Raw genomic sequence first — 20,961 nt, forward strand, 5'->3', positions numbered from 1 at the left:
ACGAGCGTGGGTGAAATAACAAAGGGGAGATTGATAAAGACAGCAAGAGTAATTAGCTATGGAGTGGAGGAGAACATCGGAGAAATGGTTGCAGTGCAGAAATCTCGAGGATTGTTTCAAGGTCGTGTATCTATCTACCTTGGTACGGATGAAATTTGAAGCCCCTTGCCGAACACCTTCAGAAACAAGGTTGCGGAGATTCCAGAAGCTGGGTGGATGGATCGGATCTAGAAATGATATTGGTTGAGTAGGTAGGTAGGTAGTTATCAAAGCAAGGAGAGGAAAGGAAAGGAGAGGAAAGAAAAATTTGGATTTTCATGAAGAGTTTTCCCTGTCCCATCTTGGCTTTGTTGATAAGAGGTACACGACATGACAACGAGGAAGACCCGATTTGTTCCACTAGATTCAGTCAATTCACTAGAACGTGTGAATTGGAAATGTAATACCTAGTATTCTTCATCATGAGACCGTGTTTTGAGCCTCACTTGAGGTTTAGCTGAAAGGTAGTTTGTTGTGAGGGTGCGGATTGTGGGATCTGGTTGGTTGTTTTGGTGTGGGTGTTAACCGCTGGGAAAATTAGAGTGCAGTGATATGTGGATGATTAACAATGTCTGGGTAAGGCAATGGAGGATATTCAATGGAGATGGAAGATTGGAGATGTGATTGATAATGTTTCATATGTGATTGTGGCTAATCGTTACCTTCTTCTTTGAAGATTGGCACAGCCTGGATTTCAATTGCCGTCGACCAATAGAAGATGGTAGATACATCTGCAATGCGTACTAACGGCACTGCCGTTGAGAGCTGTAGAAAATAGATGCAGTATGCTCTATTCCAGTCTTGTGTGTTGAATATCATCTTGACATACATACATATTGTATACATATATGTACACACCTAAGTAGGCACAATACCATGATGTCCTTCAAGCATTGATCGCCTGCGCCTTGAACGGTAACTCCGCATGAACGCCAGTATTAGAATATCATCCTGAACCTAATAACTCTCCACACACGTTTCAAAGCGTCACTCAGGGGAAGATACCAAATCTTTGTGTGTGGAAGTGTATTGGTGTGGTAGGAAGGGTTTTCAACTTCTCTACCTATGTAATTAATGGCACCATCCCCTCCTTTTGAATCAACGAATTGGTTCACGTTACCAGTAATTTGTGAATCACACCGCCTTTGCTCAGAATTGACAGTGTCTTTGGAGTGGTCATGCTTGGCTCGCCGTCAATGATACCCCTAGTTTATGGGGGGTGGATTGAAGGCGTGCAGATTGACTAGGTTTTGTATGCAACTAAACTACTACACCTAAGCCTTGGGGGTTCGATAGTGTAAAGTCGCCTATCAACTGGCGATAAAGGGATTTTGGGATGGCTATGGGATTCTAGTCTCACATCAATGCATTCGCAAAATTAGATGATTTGAGAGAATTCAACGATGGATTTTGACTTTTTCGAAAGGGTGTGTGAACACATACTCAATATTGGAAATTGGGGGTGAGAAATGTAAAGAGCTATTATATATAGACTCGCGCTGTGTTGAGCAACTATTGACTTCATTTTGACAGTACTCCAGTAGCATGGGGCTAAACTGTCCCTGAGCTTTCCTTGTGGCGGAAAATAAAACTTGGGGTTTGTTTCTCATGTTTCGGAGACGTCTCTACAGACGCTGTGGGTACCATCATTACCGTATAGAAGAAGGGTATTGATCATGGATAAATGCATTGTGTATGTAGAGAGGCATAATCTTCATTGAAGTCCCTTTGCATGAATCTGTCCCCGGAATCCACGGGCAGCTGACAGGATGTCTTTTATAGCAATGAACATATCAATGAATGTGACATTTTGGATTTGTCTAGATACCCATGTGGAAACTCAGGCTCTCTCAAGTACCGAAAGCATTGACCCTCTGTCCTAGATACGAATATATATTATACGGAGTGTACCATCATGACTCAATTTGTGAAACTATTTTGTCTTTCATCTCCTTCTTTGGACAAATGGGAAGAGGGACTTTTCTAATTTATTAACCCCAAGCTGACCGTCCGTATGTCTGTGCATGGAAGGGGTGACACGGGTTGCAGAAGACGCTGTGAACTTGAGGCTTGGGGGCTTATTTTAGATTCGATAAGATCTGAGGGGTAAATGGAGGAGGGGAGGGAGGGACATGAGAACTTGGGGGAGAAGAGGGGAAAGGGAGAGAGATGGGGGAGTAATGAAGTGATGTATGTCAGTCGTATCAATATGACAACTAATAACGAAAAACGAATTTGGAAAAATAACCTGGAAAGGGAAGGAAAGGAAAAAGTAAGGTTTCAATTAATTCAATAGATTCAATAGATTCATTCTTCTTTACCTCTTCTTTCCTTCTGTAAAGCCAGGCCCCGGTTCAGAGAAATCAAGAGTGGATTGGTGTGTTGATAAGACCTGCATGTGTATGTAGGTATGCATGTATTGTGATATGTACTGGGTACCTGCACCAAGTTCTTCCTCCTGCATTGCACGTTATTAAGTATTGAAGAAATTCTTTTGGGGGTAGTGAGGAGTTGTAATGTTCATAGTGTGAGTAATATACTTTCTTCGATTACTTCGCATATTGTATTGGTGATGTTGAGTAGTTGGTAGATATATTATTAGTACATTGTATGTGTCACAGTCGATAGAGTTACCTAGAGAATTACTTACTGTAGCAGATAATAGCCGAATTGATGAAGGGGTATTGGCATTGGGGTCTAATGGTATCAAAAGTTGTTGCATTTATGGTAAGATTCCTGTGAGAATATGAGGTACCAGGTCTTGTATATGAGATGTTAGATACTGGTTCTAGACAACATAATATGCAGTCTTCTTCCCATGACAACAACACCTACAGAGTAGTGATATATGCGAGTTGGATCCAAAGAATCTTGGAAAAGCTTTTTCAAGGGTTACATGTGCCCAAGACATTAACATCATATACATCATCTGTTAGGAATCCATGCAAAACTAATCAACCATTCGAAAGCCATCTGAGCCAATTGAGCCACTCTAACTTCATCATTCACTTCACAATAAGCTTCCATACTACCCAGGTACGTACCCACGCTGCCAGGTCCAGGGAGAGAGAGCGAAAGGGAAAAGAAATTCAAACTAGGTAATTATACTAATTATAAAAGGCCCCTCAGCTCATATTCTATACTCCGTTCGTACACTTACCTTGCTATATACTTTTTCATTTCTTATTCTTATTCTTATTTGATGTAAGTTGATTGAAATAAGTTGAGTGGAATGATTTTGAAGAGCTTTTATAGACGAGGTACATCTGGGTAGGTAGATACTAGGTAGGTAATAATAATACAGACCTCGACAGAACTCTTCAAAATCATATGAGATAGCCTAAGGCATCAATAATATCAAGGTAATATATGGCCAAGACCCACCTATCTGCAGTATCCACCAATCAAAATACACAGATGGAACTTTCCTTTTCATCGCCTAACGTCAAATCAATTTTTTTACTGTCCTTACTCCTCTCTAGCTTCTGTTCTACATATCTACTCCGTACGATACGATACATCCATTCTACATTCATCCATTCATCTACTTTGTATCTACCTCGCCTCCTTGCATGCTACGTCGTATCTACATCTACATCTACATCTACTTCTATACCTACTTCTATACCTACTTCTATACCTACACCTACACCCATCTATATCTATCTATCTATCTACCTACATATCTACATATCTACATACCTACATACCTACATACTATTCACAAACTATTCCCATCTCATCATATCATCGCCATTAATCTGTCTCCTCCTCATTTGGCCTGGATCTCGCTGACGTGAGGTCATATGATTGATATGAATTTCCAAGTACGCAAATGAATGAATGCAACTAATAATATCTAATTCTATATGGATGGATTAATCTTCTCATAACATCGTATTCCTTCCTACCACTTCTTTCTGTACATACCTACCTATTTTATCAATCTCCTCAATTTCATCTACCACTCACAACTCGCCCTTCACCCATTCGCAAATTGCCATACACTCCCAAGAGGACATCCACAGGTCAATAGGTCAATACGTATTTGTTAATTCCTCTAATAAAATATCTCCCGCGCGCCCGGACCCAACTCGATACATCATCACCCTGGTCTCAAGTTTCCCATTTGTACACCATTCCATTGCTTTGAACGAATTCTACTAAATGTGCGACGTCAATCGACTCGCTCAACGCATTTCGAAACTCTGAACCTAGTAATAGCGACAGGCGCCACTCTTCTTCCTTGTCCTAAACCGCCGCGTCCAATTACTGCTCAATCCAGATTTCAGACTCCAAAACATTTCGGCGTATGAATGCATAGCGAGCTTGAGGAGTGTCAGCAGCCGACGAGCGTACCTGGCCATGTCACAGCTCTCGCAAGAGATGGCCGAACGGCCTTCTGATACGCAGCTTCATCATCTGCCACAAGAAAGCCCCACAACTGGTCGCACTCACCTTGCTCACTCACCAAATACCTCTTCGCCTGTCTTGGAAACGCGCAATAGGTAAGCTATAGTCACTTCCCTCCAATATTGAGCCACTTCTCGTTACGGGCACTCACATACTTGCTCTAGTTCCCTGCGCAAGGCTGCTCCTAGTCCGTTACAAACCAGTACTACTCCTACATCACCTTCAACCAGTGTCACTCCAACGAGAACCACATTTTCTGCGAAAGGTTCTGGCGATCAATATCCTTTCATAAGTACGAAAGCAAGTCAGAGTTCTCTGCAGGAGCCTCGATCGCCCAAAGAGCGCCTTGATGATTTATTAGCGACGGAGAAGAACTTCTATACTTCTGAGCACACTGCCAAACCACCGCAGATACCAGGCAACTTGAGGTACTTCTTAACTTCATTTGTCTGATCAATTCACTCACTCCTAATAGATACGGCCGACCATTGCAGGAAACGACTTCGAATGCCCCGATACGAAGTGTCTCAACTCCTATCCTGGCAAACGTGGGCTCAACCTCACCTACTGATAAACCACCTTCGATGGCATCTACGACACCTGCACATCGTATCGAAATGGGTCGACAACCTCCTCGAACTTCCTCAATTGACTCTGCTATTTCCTCGATCTCAAGCAGCGGACATTCATACAAAAACTCGCAGGATTCTAAAGGCTTGAGTCCGCAGTTTGATGTTGCACAACTCATTCAAGCAGCGGGGTCGCCGGAGGCCGCTATACAGTATTTAATCAAAGAAAAGCAATCACAAACCGCACAGAATTCACAATTATGGCGTTTGGTAGACAAACAAAGGGCTATGATTTTGGGGTTAAACAAGGACCTTGAGCGAGCCCTAAAAGACAAGGAGCGGTACAGGAAAAAGCTGAAGGAGAATCTCACACAAAATGCGAATCCATCACCTGTAGATTCGACACAAGGTCCAACGTCAGAATCGGGAGAGATGACTTCAGAATCAAGGATCGCTGAGATCTCGGTTCAAAAAAGTATCGACGGACATTTGAACTCCGATGGGTCGAAGAATGAATCTCCAGCACAACATTCGCCCATGGATTGTGCTCTAGCGCCGTATCCAATTACCCCTCCAGCACTAGCAACACCGGGACTATCTAATATGGTCGAGGCCGAGCAGAAGATGCCTTCGCCGACTAAGCATGCCTTTCAGCAATACAATCCTGATTCTCCACCCTTAGGATTTGAGGCATCTCAACTTCAAAGGAAGAACCAAGCGGTGTCCAGTGACATGCCATATAATGCAAGCGTGCCACCTTCACGGAATCTCCCTTTGGATTCTCCACGGGGACCACCACCGACAGTACCGCTCCCTCTGCCTATGTCATCACAAGGCCCTTCGATGGCAATCATGGAATCATTGCCAAAGGTCGATCGTGGATCTCCCAAATTTCCACCGCCGAGAAAAGCTCCACCGGCGCCACTCAATCTTGGCAAAAAGACTGGGCCTAGTACGCATTTACGACAGGCTTCGGAGACGAAAGAAGAGTCTGATTCGGACTATGATGATATATTGGAGGTTGACGAGATCCCATCGTTCCCTGATAGAGGTCGACGGAAGACTAGAGAAGAGGATGATAGAGTGCGAGAGATTGCAGCGGCACGAGATGCTGAGGCAAGGAGCCTTTCGAAGAAGAGCTCGAAGGGTAGCGTTAAAGGAACTCCAAAATCAGCATCAACCACACCAAAAGAAATGATACCAGCAATGCCTCTAAGCCCGCGAGCCACTGTTCCAATCTCACCACCAGATGCTCATTTGCGGGCTCGATCCCCACCGGATGAGAGTACCGGTTCCTTGGCGGGTATGTTGAATGCATCAAGATCACCTCCTCCAAAGACAGGGATGATGTCTCCTCCATTGATGAGTCCTGGTTTGCCACAAAGCCCAAGACCGATGGGTATGTCCTCGAGGCACAACTCATCTCACTCATCAATGGCTTCACCTCCATTGTCTCCTCGAGGAATGGGCGCTTTCCCAGGTGCCATACCATTATCACCACGAGCTCCACGACAGCCAATTCCTCTTCCTCCCGGTACTCCAATGTCCCTTGGTTCCCCTCATGCACCCCGTGCGGAACCTTTAGTTCTCGTTTCCCCGCAACCACTGGTAATCAGTAAAAGATCTGAGGAGACTCTCAACACTCTCAAATCTGAGGAAACTCTAGTCAATGAAAGTGTTCAAGGAAGGCGACCAAGTGACTCTCCGTCTTCCAGTCATTCTGGAAATGTGATTTATAGAGGACTTGTTACCGAGGAATACCCAGATCTACTTCTTCCCCCAAATGCTTTACCTTCAATAGATGTGAAGGTGGCTTCGTCACGTTTGAAGCCTTCAAGAGCTAGTCTGATGTTTCCAGCCAACCTAGAGACTGATCCTGTCTTCACTCTTGCAGTATTCGCGAGATCGGATGGAAAAGAACTATGGAGAGTGGAGAAAGACTCGGCGTCATTGGTGCAATTAGACCAGATCTTGAAACAGTGCCCTACATTTACAGCAAGGACGCCGGATAAATATCTCTTCAGTGGTCATTCTCCAGCTAAGATAGATGCTAGGCGTGCGGCGCTCGATCATTATCTTGATGAGCTCCTCAATACGGAGCTGGATACCAAATCTGCGTTGGAGATCTGTCGATACTTGTCCTCAAATACGATGGAGCCACACGCCGATGACCTGACTCCAAGTAGTGATACGGGTTCCGAAAGTCCTGTGAAGACTGGGCCAGGTGGCAGACCTTTAAAGAATGGCTATTTAACCAAGAAAGGTAAAAACTTTGGAGGTTGGAAAGCACGATTCTTTGTGTTGGACGGCCCAGTGTTCAAATATTATGAATCGCCTGGCGGACAACATCTAGGAACCATCAAACTTCAAGGTGCTCAAATTGGAAAACAATCCCAGCAGACTGATGCCTCACCATCTTCCCGAGGGGAAGGTGATGACGTTGACAATCAATATCGACACGCGTTTTTGATTTTGGAGCCGAAGAGAAAAGATTCTTCTAGCCTTGTGAGACATGTTTTGTGTGCGGAGAGCGATAAGGAACGCGATGAATGGGTCGAGGCTCTTCTTAGATACGTTGATTATAAAGATGAGGATGAGCATCGTCGTCCAAGTCATGCTCGCTCTGGCTCAAGCAACTCTCATCCACATGGAAGAAGAAAGGGAAGTGCTCAAGGAAAGCTTGGCGAGAACAATGATCTTCGTGCTATTGGCTATGATATGACAAAGCAAGGCGCTGCACCACATGGCTCGAAATTGAAGAACTCAGACACACCGTCGCCTCCAAGTCACGGCCACGAAAGAGATCCCATGTCATTCCCACACTCTCAATCCATGAAATCTATTTCTGGTCCAAAGAACGCCCACCCAATTCAGGATGCTGGGTCATGGGGAAATAAATCGGGGACATTGCTCCCAGACGAAAAAATCAAACAGAAGAAACGTAGCTTTTTCGGATTTGGCTCAAAACCAAGACCATCGGTAGATTTACCAGACTTGTCAATCAATATGTCAAATCATAATTTGTCCCAGATGGCCTACGATCAGCATGGTCCAATTAGACCAGTCTTTGGAACTCCACTAACTGAAGCTGTGAGGTACAATCATCCAGCTGATGTTCAAGTTGAGCTTCCAGCAGTTATTTATCGATGCATTGAATACTTAGATGCGAAGAATGCTGCAGGTGAAGAAGGAATTTTCAGATTGAGCGGGTCCAACGTTGTCATCAGACAGCTTCGGGAACGCTTTAATGTCGAGGGAGACGTGAACCTAGTTACTGACGATCAGTACTATGACATACATGCTGTGGCCTCTCTGTTGAAGCTATACTTGAGAGAGCTGCCAACCACTATATTGACCCGTGAACTTCACCTCGAATTTATTGCAGTCACAGAGCTTCACGACGTAAATGAGAAAATCAGTGCTCTCAATGGTTTGGTCCACAGGCTACCACGAGCAAACAACATTCTGCTCAGGTATCTGGCCGGTTTCCTCATCAACATCATCAATCATTCAGATGTAAACAAGATGACGGTTAGAAATGTTGGGATTGTATTCTCACCAACTCTCAATATTCCAGCTCCTGTTTTTGCCCTTTTCTTGCAACAATATGATGGCATCTTTGAAAATGAGCCTAACGACCAGGATCGTCGTCCTGTGGAGGTTACGGTTACCGCTCCCGCTCTGTCTCCTGAAGATATCCGCTCTCCTCGACGCCAAAAATTTCAGCAGGATCTCCCAACACCATCCTTCAATCAGCAATCTTTTGGTCAGCAAGGGCCAGGATTTGCTGGGTTCAACGCAATGGCTGGGCCTGAGTATGGTAGTCGAGGCAATACGCTAGGAGCTTCTTCCCATGACCAGCAATACGGGGCCTCTAGATCGAAGAGGAGAGAAAGTAGCATGTTCAATATGGGCATGGGGTTGGGACAGAAGAAATCTACCAATAGATTGAAAGAGAATGATCCTCGTAAGGAATTTTTTTAATTTCTACCGATCACGTATATTGACGAAAGGATTATAGGTTTAGTCGACGAGGAATCATTCTTCGATTAGACAAATATCAATCATTGAATCAACGAGCCATACACGACTTCGGACAGGTGCCCTAGACGTATCTATAATCACCAACAAGAATTTACATAAAACACGACTGTAATCATAATAACGACGATATTTGTTTCGTCTTTGAATTTTTCAGGTGCAGCATTAGCAAGCAAATTTTCAATACCCTTTTGACTTTTTGTATATTACCTTGCATCCACGCGAGCGGCCCCAAGGAAACGAACAATGTCATCTTCTACATACCATTATCAATTCATAACTATATGAGCATCGAACAATCAATTCGTTTAGCATATCAGAGGAAGGAGAGGAGGTTATACCCATACTTTTTTTCTATATTACATTTTGCATTGGACCCATTTGTTGGTCTGGTCTCAATGCAAACTTTTTTTTAAACTATTGAATGTTTTTCTTTTGAAGCATGATCAAGATATGTTATTGGATCGGGTCTACTTTTAGCGTGCGAGGGTTTGACTTTTGCGAAAATTGGGAATCAGGAGTTGGAAGTGACTTTAGACGAGAGAATTTGAAGGAAGGATGGGGAAGGGGGTCAAAAGATTTATGATGGGAGTTACGTGGGATGGATGAATGGATGAATATGTATTATTGGAGGATGGTAGGACGGTAGACTGGATACCCAAGAGGTCTCGGGGACGACTTTCAGGACAGTTGGATGGGGTGGAATGGGAGGGGAAACAATAGATCGATCGGTGCAGCCTGGTGAACTTTAGGGGTGGAATGGGAAGATAATGGCTGGACTAGTAAAGTACCAGGCTTCTCGTTTGATATTACATCCAACTTGATTAGGAGATGACGTATATAATGATACCAACTTTTATACTCACATGAGGCTTTTGATGTGATCATAGTGAAATTAGGGCTTGTGCCATGCTATTCTGTTCTGAGGTTTAGATGAGAGAAAGGGGTGGGATGAATGTTTATATATATCTTTACAGGGAAAATAAGGGAATATGTTAGTAGAGGAGAGAAACTTGGGGGATAACAGGAGGAGATTTTTGGATTGTGGAGAGGAGGTAGGAGGTAAGTTATTGGGTAAGTTATTGGATATATACTGGGAATGCGCGGCTTTTATATGTTGTTTGTTTAGGTTTAAGGTTTAAGGTTGGCTGTTGAGTTTGTGGAAGTTTGTGGAGGTTAGTTGGATGGGGGATGTAGGTAATTGTAATAGTAATTGTAGTTTAAATTGTAGTTGTAGTTATACTTATGATGTGTGGATATGGTTTGTTTGTGGGTGGAGGGTTGGAAGGAGGGATGGAAATGGATGAGGGTGGGGGTGGGGGGAGTAGGTTGGTGGGTTGGTGGGTTTGTGTATGTGTTGTATGTGGTGGATGGGGAGGGGAGGGAAGGGGGAGGGAAGGAGAAGGAGAAGGAGAAGGAGAAGGAGAAGGAGAAGGAGAAGGAGAAGGAGAAGGAGAAGGAGAAGGAGAAGGAGAAGGAGAAGGAGAAGGAGAAGGAGAAGGAGAAGGAGAAGGAGAAGGAGAAGGAGAAGGAGAAGGAGAAGGAGAAGGAGAAGGAGAAGGAGAAGGAGAATTTAAGGTTAGAAAGACAAAAGTTGAGATTGAAAGGTAGCTGAGGAAGTGGAGAGATAGAGAGATGATGAGATGGAATGATTTGGGATGATCTAGTATATGGGATTATGGAGGGAGTTAAAATTTAGAGAGGATCGCTTGAATTCATGTCGTACTAGAATTACTTACAACTTAGAAGGATGGGATTTGTGGCCGGAGAGATTTGGAATGAGATGAGAAGGGATGGGATGGGATGGGATTTGAGATTCGGTATGTATTACGAAGGATTGTATCGGATTTGATTAGATAGGGTGAGATTCTCATGAATCCAATCACTAAAAAAATCTATGCTTCGTAATCTGGACATACCATATACGAATCATAAGAATATTCGAGCGTGAGAATCTTACATTAGATACCTATTCACTAGACATATATGCACGTACCTATGTATATATAAAAATATGAATCTTTTATTCCTCTCCTCTATCAATCATTAAACTGCAGTATAGCGAATTCGATAAATAAATCAACAATCAAACACACGCTGAATGGTATAAACCCCAGTATCAAAAAACTCCCATCCCATCATCCTTCCTTCCAGAATGCAATGTCCATATGCAATGCAATACTATGCTAAACCTCTCTCACTCGTCTGTCTATTGTCTTCTCTAAACCATGTGGCAACTAAACCGTGCTGAACGGAAAATTCAACATCTCCAAAATCTTCATGTGGGTATATCATCATCGACAGAAAACTGTCCATCATAACCTATGCATGCTTAAAGTGATAACATCCGCCTGCCCCGAAAAAAAATCCATTCGCGCCTAATACATATACCAGTCGGAGAATCATACGTCTAGTTCAATTCATACTGTACACATCTCTTCGCACTCATCCGCGCGCAAACCGAGAGGAAGGAACTCCCCTCTCTCCAGGAAAAAACCATCTCGTTTACATAACGAGATAACCCAATCCGAGACCCAAAACCATAACCCCAAGATCAAGCATTCCGTATTCGTGCTTGGGTTTCTTGAGCGAGTTTGCGTCCGAAGTGGTGGTTACTTGGGCGAGGGTCGAAGAACCGGTTGTGCTTCCTGACACGGCGGCTGCGGTGGCTTTTACGCCGGCGGAAAGAGTCGCGGTGCCGGTTGCGCTTCCGACGGCGATGCCGCTTGAGGTGCCGGTTACGGTGCTGAGGGTGGAGCTGCCGCTTGAGGATTTGGCGCCGGCGGATGATGAGCTTCCTGATGCAGCGGAGGATGCGGACGAGGATGAGGATGGGGATGTCGATTTGGACGAAGCCGATCCGTCGGCGTTGCAGCCGCCGGTGGCTTTGATAGAGGTGTAGGCACCGGTCAAATCGCCGTAGGTGTATTCGGTCGCGCATCCATAGTCTTGGATCGTGACGTTCTTGACGTACATGGTGAAAGGACCTTTAGTGAGATCGACGGCTCCGCCGGCCCAGGAGCAGGTTCCTGCGGTGGCGGGATCCGTCACGGCGGCTTCGCTGGCACAGCCGATCCAGCTTCCCATCTTGACTAGCATGGGGGTTTGGGGGTAGTTTTTTCCGCCGATGGTTTGCGCGTCGTTGTAGAGGAGCGTGCGCACGGCGACGCCGTCGATGTACCAGATGGTGGACTCGGCGGTCCAGTCAATGGTGTAGTTGTGGAAGGTGTCGATGGGGGTAGCGACTGCTGGGTATTGGGCACGGTCGTAGGTCGTGGTGTTTCCCTTTCCGAAAAAGTTGTTCTCGGCTGCGGCGTTGTTGGATCCGAGCCATTCCCAATCGATTTCATCGAGATCGTCGGATTCGAGAATAAAACTACTGACGATACCCGTTCCGGCGGATGCTCTCACCCATGTTTCGATACGGCCAAACATGATGTATCCGATGTTTTTGATGGTGGGTGCATTGGTGGCGGTGCTGATGACGAATTGCGCACCGAGGGTGCCGTCATATGTCATGGTGGTTCCATCTTCGACTTCCCAATAGTCACTCTTTCCAGCGGTAAAGTCGGTCACTTGAAGGCCTCCAATGGCTGGGTCTGCAGGACAGGCTGTATATTTGTTAGTTTTATGTTGCAAGTCATGCGTCTTCATCCAACTTACACTTTTCTGTTGGGTTGCAATCGGTGAATGTTTGTGCACTGGCCAGTCCTGAAAGGAGAACAACAGCAGATGCTGATATTGTTGAGGAACGCATTTTGAAATGTGTGATATGTGTGTGTGTGTGTGGTATGCGAGGAGATGAGCTGATTAGAGCACAAAAGTACAAGTACCGGACTTCAAGTACGAAACGATGCAAAAACGCAAAGCGAATGTGAGGGAGTCGAGATATATGAAAGCGAAGATCCAAACGAAAGATGAACCGTTCGATATGAAGAACCACTTTTCAGAGAGAAGGATGATGAAATAGAGAAAATCAAATCAATGCCAAGATGTGGAGAGAGGAATTTCCAGAAAGATCGTTGGGAGGAGGGGGATGTGAGGTCAATAAGTATTCACAAGATAATGTGGAGACGAGGTACCAGGCGGGAAGGAAACACAAACCAATCTTGGGGACTTGATCTATTTCAATAATTTCTTTTTCCTGCATTTTACACTTCTTCCTCCCGCACGCTCGTGTGGGCTGGTCATGGTCAATGGTCCATGGTGTCAAACTCGAATTCCGAACACAGCCTTGTCGCTGTAAGCAAACGAGGGGCGGGGGCGTGGTCAAACGAACCTTGTATCAGAACTTCCTTCCCTCTTCTGATTGGTTAAGCGAGGGTTTTCAGCATTGTCATGAAAGGAGGCAGGGGAGGCGTTAGGGAGGCTAATGCCATGTCATTCCAAACTAAATCGTTCAGGGCAAGAAATAACATTATCGTATACGTCTTCCTGGAAGAGACACCAGATCCATTTTAAGATGCATCGTAAAGTGCTAAATTGAATTCAGTGGAGGGTGGATTACTTATTGTGGAGTGGGTGGTGATTTATTTGTTGATTATGATGCAGGTACGAAGGCCTCCTCACAATATCAAATGAAAACACTTGCGATACCTAGGGATACATGATCGACCGTATCAATGATGGGGCGACGGATGAGCACGTACGTTATGTTATTCCCCTTCGTGTTTTGTGGCTCCAGAAAAAAGTGGCTCGCTTTTTTCTCTCTTCAGAATTACGATGTTGTTTCCATGTGAGATCCATATATTTATTGACTTTGTTTCTCGTGTCACGGGCAGTTGAAATGATGAACTAACAGTCAAGGTAGAGAGGAGTACCGGTCGGTATGCATATTCCATCCCATTTCCAAAGCATATGAAATAATATTTGGTTTGATCCTGTGGGAAGATTAGATGACTAAAGTCACTTCTAGCTATGTGTTTTAGCTTGGCTTGTTGGATTCTTGTGAACTTTCAGCCACTCAGCATTCGTTATGCTTTCTGGTGGCCGTCTAGTGAAACAGAAGGTCGGTTTTATGGTTTCCAGCAAAATGCCACGACTTCTTGGAAGTTGGGCTGCAGATTTTGATGTGATCCACTGGACCCTAGAGCCAAGGTAATTCCTAGTGGAGATCTAAAGAAGTACGATGTAGTAAGCATCTGTAAAGAAGGATCTCAGGAACACATGGGATTTAATTGGTCCGGTATGTCCAGGTCAACTTAGTTCGTATTACTGTCTACCTAGGTATTGGTAGTCAAAGGCTTAACGACGGCGGCTGAGTACATCATACGGTACTGAAAAGAAGCTAGAAAGGGGAAAGAAAAAAATTAAATTATTTTTGGAATTTGAAGAATTGGTCCTGGCTGTGCCACTTCTGTTTTTACTGAGCGAGATAGATAGAGAGAGAGGAAGAGATGAACCGAAAATTGGGTCAACAATGTCTTGGTCACTGTTCACTGCCGTACTTGCCGTAATTTGGATGCCTTTACGATACGAATTATCATCGGTACCGACAATTAGATTGAAAGGCAATGACTATCTACAAGCCATTCTTCCGTCCTACCGTTCTACGGCCAATACAATATATTTGTATACCACATTCATATATATCATATGCACGATAGAGCGGTGTTACGCTTCTTGCTGTGTTCATGACTCCATTTCTCAATGGCTTTCGTGTTATGAGACGTAAGCTGCTGACGATACTTACATAAATTGTGCTAAACTTTAAAATTTGGTTGCCAGCCAAATTTTTCTTCTGCTATTCCCACTGATCGCTGTTGATCTACGACCCATCATCATCATTGAAGTGTGCCATTGTATCATTCTTTTTCAGCAAGAGCAATATTCCAAGGTACACATGTTGGTAGAAGTTCCCACGGTTACCTGTTGTTCTTCATGGTTCGGTCCTGGCAGGCCAACCATCACATCCCTTTTTCTTCTTAGCCAGCAATCAATATTCGATCGCAAAAATGAGAAGTATCCGCTCTCGTATCCTTTTGCTCTCACCATCTCCATCATCACACATGACCTCGCTAACTGTACCAATTAGTCCTCGGTATGTCTCGGGGGCTTTTCAAAATCCGTTAACAATACGATATCACGCGGTGGAAACCTGATAAGGGTGGACCTTACTGAGCCACTCTAACAGCATACAGTCTTTATCTTTTCAGGTTCAGGGTGACAAGTTACAACTGTGCGCAAAAAGGTTTCACTCCGGTAACAAGATTCGGCCTGAGCTCTTTTTGAATGCCCCAAGTCTCGTCCGAAAAATGACCGTGAACACCCTGAATTGTACTCTCGAGCAATGGAGTTTCCGCCGGTGAAAAATAAGCTTATCCAATATCTGATGATCACGAATGAGATTCTTCTTCTTTTTCTTCTTGGCAAGGGGAAATTTGACGGGAGCGTTTGAGATACGAGTTTGAGAATTTGTTTATATACCTCACTTGAATCGCATCCGTTGTTTACTGGACTTTCAATTGAAATGAAGGGGCGGCGCGAAAGAAGCGAGAAGAAGCTTAGGGACCCTCCTTAGGAAGGCTTGATGCTTCTTAAGGCTGTCTTGGCATGCCATACATTATTCACGATTGTTTGACAGCTCACTTGCTTACCTCCCTTACAGCTCCTCTATTCTGTATGTCTATGATTCCAGCGTTTAATCCTGCATTTGAGACTACGTTGGACATCCTGTATCTACAAATGAGTTCTCATCAAAATCGCAAGTGCGAGCTGATGTTCTTAGCAATTGGTTTTGTCGAGAGATGGAATATCAATACAGTAAAACCTCTCTATAAGAATCCCCTCTATAAGGATAACCTCTTTATAAGAATATATTTTTCGATCCTAAAAGAATTTAGATTTAAAAAAAGCCTATATTCTTAAAACCTTTTTATTAGAATATCCTTATATTTCTCGATCCCAAAATTATATGTATATTCTTATTGGATCAATAATATTATTAGGATTTGAACTATTATATAAAGAATCTAATTACATTTTATAAAAGTAGAAAAAATTCCGAAATTGTTATGGAATATAATCTGATCGGAACTAATTGGAAGGGAATTATTATTATATCGGGATTAAGCAGAACCTCTATATAAGGATACTTCTATATATCCTTAAAAAAGACTACAAAAATCGATATCCTTATAGAGAGGTTTTGCTGTATGTCCAAATGTCAAAGCATCGTAACAACCGTCATTTTCCGAGTCATGAGACCTCCTAGTCAGGAATCATGGCGGTGATGAACGATTAAATCTTAACAACAAATACGAGAAGGAAAAAAGGCTATTCTCCCACGAAAGACTCACAAAGTTATGACAAGGTCCCGAAACCATTACTGATTGAGCACTCTATTCCAAACCAGCAAAAGTTTGTTGTACTCGGAGCTGAAGGATTCTTACTCCTTAATCTTGTAATCCCAATCCATCACTCAATCGCATCGATCGCCAATATATATGGTTAATGGATATTCAACGACGCGACGAACAATCTCGCAACTTCGTTTTTCCCTCGTCCAAACTGCGGTTTCCCTCCGAAGTTCTACAAGTTCAAGCTTCTTCGCATTGTTATAACAGTCGAGTGTAAGGTTTATAACAGGTATACCCCATCTTGTCCCAAAGATATTCGTCACAAACCTTACAAACTCAGTATATATATATATATATATATTCCTCTCAAGCTTGATTTTCTAGCAATCCTCATCTCACAGTCATACAAATTTTCTTATAACACACGCAAGTAGAATCTAGGATACATCAGGCTTTCATCTTATCACAGTGGAATTACAACAATGATCAGTTTGTCTACATTCCATTTATCGCAATTAGCTACCACGTCAAATAAGCTGTGTTCAAAAGGAAGTACAAAGGCGCTTTCGTGGAATGAATATGTATTGCATTTGAGATGTGGGGTTCACTCCGTGAAGAGGATTGTTTCAGATGGAATATTGAATAGTATTGCGCTGGTGATTTGTGTGGTAGGTGAATAATATTGGTACTTGTGTGAGTTGTTTGCAAATGATCTGAGCATTTGACTCCAATTCTTCAAATTCATGTTGCAATATTAAGCTATTCGTTTAATAACACTTGTGAAGTCTTCAATTGTTCGTTACACCTCCGATAATTAGCTCCCACTTTCCTCCTCGAACTCAGAACTTCAATCTGATGACAGCCCGTCACTATATCCTGATTCTGTAGTAAGTAGTTTATGTTACGCATGGAAACAAATCGTATTGTTCATATCTTGGATGCATTCCGTAGGTATACATAGGTAGAGCATCTACAATACAGCAGACCACTCAGCCCTCGAAGCCTCACTACTAATCTTCTCTCGCACTAACCTCATCAAAAGCAGCTTCTGCCTCTTCCCTTAGCCTCACCCCCTGGTCTCCCGCCACCAACCCTAACGCTCTATCTCTAGAAGGCCTTTCCCTTTCCCTTTCCAAACTACTATTCTGCTTACGCCTGAACTCTCCAGATTGACTTCTTGGTAATTTTCCTCTTCCCTGCCCCTTTCTCTCCATCCTAGCCACCTCTTCTAAGCTATGTTTCCACGAGTCGTCACCATCGCCATCACCGTCACCAGATCCGAGCCCTCTTCCAAGTTTTCTTTCTCTGGCCTCCTCTTTGGTGATCTTAGTCATCTGCAACCTCCTAAGATCTCCTCTTCTTTTCTGAGCCGTCTGTCTTGCAACATGTGCCAATGTATTCACACCAAGTCCATCCAAGGCACTAATATCCATAAGTAATTTTCGAACCTTGTAACCGGTAATTTCTTCAATAAACTTATCGACTCCCTCTTCACAAGCTGCTGCAGTAGCGACCCTCAGTCCCTTGAACAATTTCTTTGTATCTTTTTCCTGCTTGGTATGTTTTTCTAACGAGGAGATTTGATTTTGTAGATCCCCTACAGATTCAGACACTGATAGCTTGGGACTGATTTCTAACAGTATAGGAATGTCAGGCATTCTTGCATAAGAAAGTACTTGACCTCGTACGTAGCCGGGCCTTGTTGACTGACTTGACTGACCAGTTTGAATGGGCATTGGTATAGAGGTAGCGCTTGCTTGTGATGGCGATACTTGATCTGCCGTCGACTTTCTTTTAGTCGGGTCAGGGAGTGGTGTTGGTATTTGTTCTGAGACAGATGCCAGTTTTCTTCCACTTTTACGAACATTCGATTGGCGAGCAAAGTATCCTTCATCCGCCGATACATCAGGTTCTTTTTGCTTCCCCTTGAAACCAGTACCCATAATTCTCGTATCATCATATTCATGTAAAGGGACGTCTCGTTCTGAGTACTGCCTGGGGTATTGACTTGCAGTTGTGTTTATATTCTTATCTGAATTGCCCACAGATAGATTGCACCCTTCACAATGTATTATCTCGGCACTCTCACATATTCGCATATTCTTTCTCTCCGAATTTGCATCAAACTCAAGGGATGGCCCGGGCGCAGATCCAATATTTGGACGTAGTTTTGCGTCTGGGTTGGTATTCAATAGTACATTACACCGGATACAGTGAAGTGGGGATGAAGGAACATGAGGGGATGCTAAAGTAGAAGCACCGCGCGAAATTTGATGTGAAGGCGCAGGATCAGTGCCGGCAGTTTTTGCCACTTGGGGTGACTTTCGACTTTGTGTTTCGTTGATCAGAGACGATTTGAGTATAAGACCTCGACGTTGCTGACTTTGAACAGTGACAGGAATTTGAGTGGTGAAATGTGGAGCTCGGGTAATGAATGATGGAGCAGTACTTGTTTGAGTGGCATGGTTTTTGAGCAGAGGTATATCTTTTTGTGCTATAGTGCCCCCATTGGTAAACGTAGAACGACTTTGGCTGGCAAATTGTTCTGGGTTGGCAAAATCTGCCACCCCAATATTATCACCTTCACCGGGACCGACAAATGACTGCACATAGGGGGTCGTAGTTGGTGGTATGGGGGATATAGAGGACGTGGTACTAGTAGAGGCTCTGGGAATCTGATATGGCACATAACGCTTGTGCTCTGGCGGAGTATCGAGATGCAATACTATAGAAGAAGATTGTGAGTTTGGCTGACTCGTAAACTCCGAGTACGGAGGTGATGCAGCAGCGTCTCCAGCTAACTTGCTCAATCTGCTGTCTCTTATAACAGTGTCGGATTCAGAAGCGGGCTCAGCTGTGATTGGGGGCTTACGAAGCCAAGGCAAAGACTTTTTGGCGGGAGGAGTTCCATGTTGAGGTGAGATAGCAGAGTCCGGGTGATTTGATTTTGCAGGTGACGATGCTCTAGGGGGTGCCAAATCGCAACATGGCTGAGACTCAATTTGGTTGGCTGAATCCGCCTGCTCATATGTCGGTGTCCACTCAGTGACGGTTTCCTCTAACGCAATACTCATTGTCGACAACTCTTTTTGTGTTTTCGCACGATCAGGTCCTGATTTCTTGGTCAATACATTTGAACCCTTTATTCCCATTTTGTTTGTTGGTAGACTGTCTTGTAGTGGCTCTTCGGTATTAAGTAAAGGATCTACTTGTTTGCTTTCAAACTCTGGTAGCACCGTGCTTCTGTTACCAGAGAGCAAGGGCTGGACTTCCGGGACAGTTCTTCTGCGCCCGTATGATTGAACGCCCTGAGCTAGTTGGTTTCGTTGTTCCGATGATGTCACCGCCAATCCAGCAGCTCGAAATTCGGCGTGATAAGGTTTGAATTCTTGGATAGTCTGTATAGTTTGCGTGGAAAAGCTAGTTGAGGGGGCAGACGAAATGGGCGTTTGTTTAGGGACCTGCTTAGCGATTTGAAGATACAATTCAAGATCGCGAGTGAAGCGTTTCAACGCTCGCCTTTGACTGGGACTACGAGAAGAAGGACCCGAAGCAATACTCTGCACGATAGAATGAACAGAGGAAGAGAAAGATTTCCCTTGAGCAAGGCTTGCAAGCCTAGATGCTCCAATTAATGCTGTGTTGTTTCTCGAGATATCTTTCTTGGAAGGATCGCCTAATATAGATACTCCTGATGACTGGATAACGTTCTGATGGTTGGTACTTTGTTCTTCGTAAAGACTCGCAAGTGTAGATGCAGCCAAGAAAGCTTTACTTCTAGCTGGAGAGACAAAACCAGTACGTGTGGATGGATTATACTTCTTGTACAAGCTCCTAGTATGATAAGTACCACTATCTTGTGGTGTGGAATTTCCGAGATTGACTTGATAGCGTCGGATTTGATCAAGACCAGTCAGTTGTGTGGAGTTGATTCGAGTTCCAGTTTGAGATATTATATTCTTGTTCGTAATGGGACCTTTAATTTTATTAAAAGTTGAACAACCAGCGCCGTCTACAGAATGGATATGAGTTTCGCCGGTAGTTCTATCAGGGTGATAAGTTGGGCTTGATTCAACGGCACTTTCGACAAGCGGGAGTATAGTATCGCTCTCCTGACCCTGCCTAGTTATTTTCGCACTTGATGATTCACATCCAAAAACTTCTTGTCTAACTTGCTTCGAAGCACGTCGCTGGGAGCGAGCAACAATAGAAGTCTTTAGACTTCTCGATCTTCGATTACGAGCCTCAATCCTTTCTTTTCTTCGAGCCTGCTCTAGCGCCCGACAATTGTGTATTTCACAAGTGCCTCTATTAGCGTGTGAAGTACAACGAGTGAAACTGGGCTGAGGACGACTCGTGGTATTATCTATTCGTGGGAACGTTCGATGAGGACAGCCCTTCCAATGTATTTTGAAATTGACCATTATCGGCTATAAGGATAAATTCGTGAAGAATGCATATTTTAGGAAATGTGAGGTTTTCGAGATTGATGGAACTGAGTAATTAAAGAATCTCATCGTATGCAATGCGCCTGCCCTTTCCAGCCGAAGCTTCATCCCCGACCTGCCGGCGTCCGAAACAAGACATCCTCATTGTTCATA

The 20,961-nt window shown here is 44.0% G+C and overlaps 4 protein-coding genes across 4 annotated transcripts; 2 read left to right on the top strand and 2 right to left on the bottom strand.

The window, feature by feature from the left end:
- Positions 1 to 4,425: 4,425 nt before the first annotated feature.
- EAE98_005689 (uncharacterized protein) lies at positions 4,426 to 9,074 on the top strand (the record flags this gene model as incomplete). The annotated part of the gene is made up of 4 exons (XM_038953311.1): positions 4,426 to 4,547; positions 4,617 to 4,880; positions 4,928 to 8,988; positions 9,043 to 9,074. 4 exons carry the CDS (start codon positions 4,426 to 4,428, stop codon positions 9,072 to 9,074), a joined length of 4,479 nt encoding a protein of 1,492 aa, XP_038810412.1.
- Positions 9,075 to 10,320: 1,246 nt separating this feature from the next.
- Positions 10,321 to 10,677, top strand: EAE98_005690 (uncharacterized protein; the record flags this gene model as incomplete). The annotated part of the gene is made up of 1 exon (XM_038953312.1): positions 10,321 to 10,677. One exon carries the CDS (start codon positions 10,321 to 10,323, stop codon positions 10,675 to 10,677), a length of 357 nt encoding a protein of 118 aa, XP_038810413.1.
- Positions 10,678 to 11,066: 389 nt separating this feature from the next.
- EAE98_005691 (uncharacterized protein) lies at positions 11,067 to 13,210 on the bottom strand. The gene is made up of 2 exons (XM_038953313.1): positions 12,726 to 13,210; positions 11,067 to 12,673 (listed from the first exon to the last, which is right to left on the bottom strand). The coding sequence occupies exons 1-2, from the start codon at positions 12,817 to 12,819 to the stop codon at positions 11,568 to 11,570; spliced, it is 1,200 nt and encodes a 399-aa protein (XP_038810414.1). The 5' UTR covers positions 12,820 to 13,210; the 3' UTR covers positions 11,067 to 11,567.
- Positions 13,211 to 17,370: 4,160 nt separating this feature from the next.
- Positions 17,371 to 20,784, bottom strand: EAE98_005692 (uncharacterized protein; the record flags this gene model as incomplete). The annotated part of the gene is made up of 1 exon (XM_038953314.1): positions 17,371 to 20,784. The coding sequence occupies one exon, from the start codon at positions 20,782 to 20,784 to the stop codon at positions 17,371 to 17,373; it is 3,414 nt and encodes a 1,137-aa protein (XP_038810415.1).
- Positions 20,785 to 20,961: the final 177 nt, after the last annotated feature.

The sequence above is a fragment of the Botrytis deweyae genome (assembly GCF_014898535.1).
Source record: "Botrytis deweyae strain B1 chromosome Unknown BDEW_011, whole genome shotgun sequence".
Lineage (NCBI taxonomy): Eukaryota > Fungi > Ascomycota > Leotiomycetes > Helotiales > Sclerotiniaceae > Botrytis > Botrytis deweyae.

What these genes read in the sequence shown, in the direction of transcription:
- EAE98_005691 (XM_038953313.1), bottom strand. Translation starts at nt 12,819, where the DNA reads ATGCGTTCCTCAACAATATCAGCATCTGCTGTTGTTCTCCTTTCAGGA. An exon ending in TTGCAACCCAACAGAAAAGT is followed by an intron (nt 12,674 to 12,725) that starts GTAAGTTGGATG and finishes ACAAATATACAG; the next exon opens with CCTGTCCTGCAGACCCAGCC.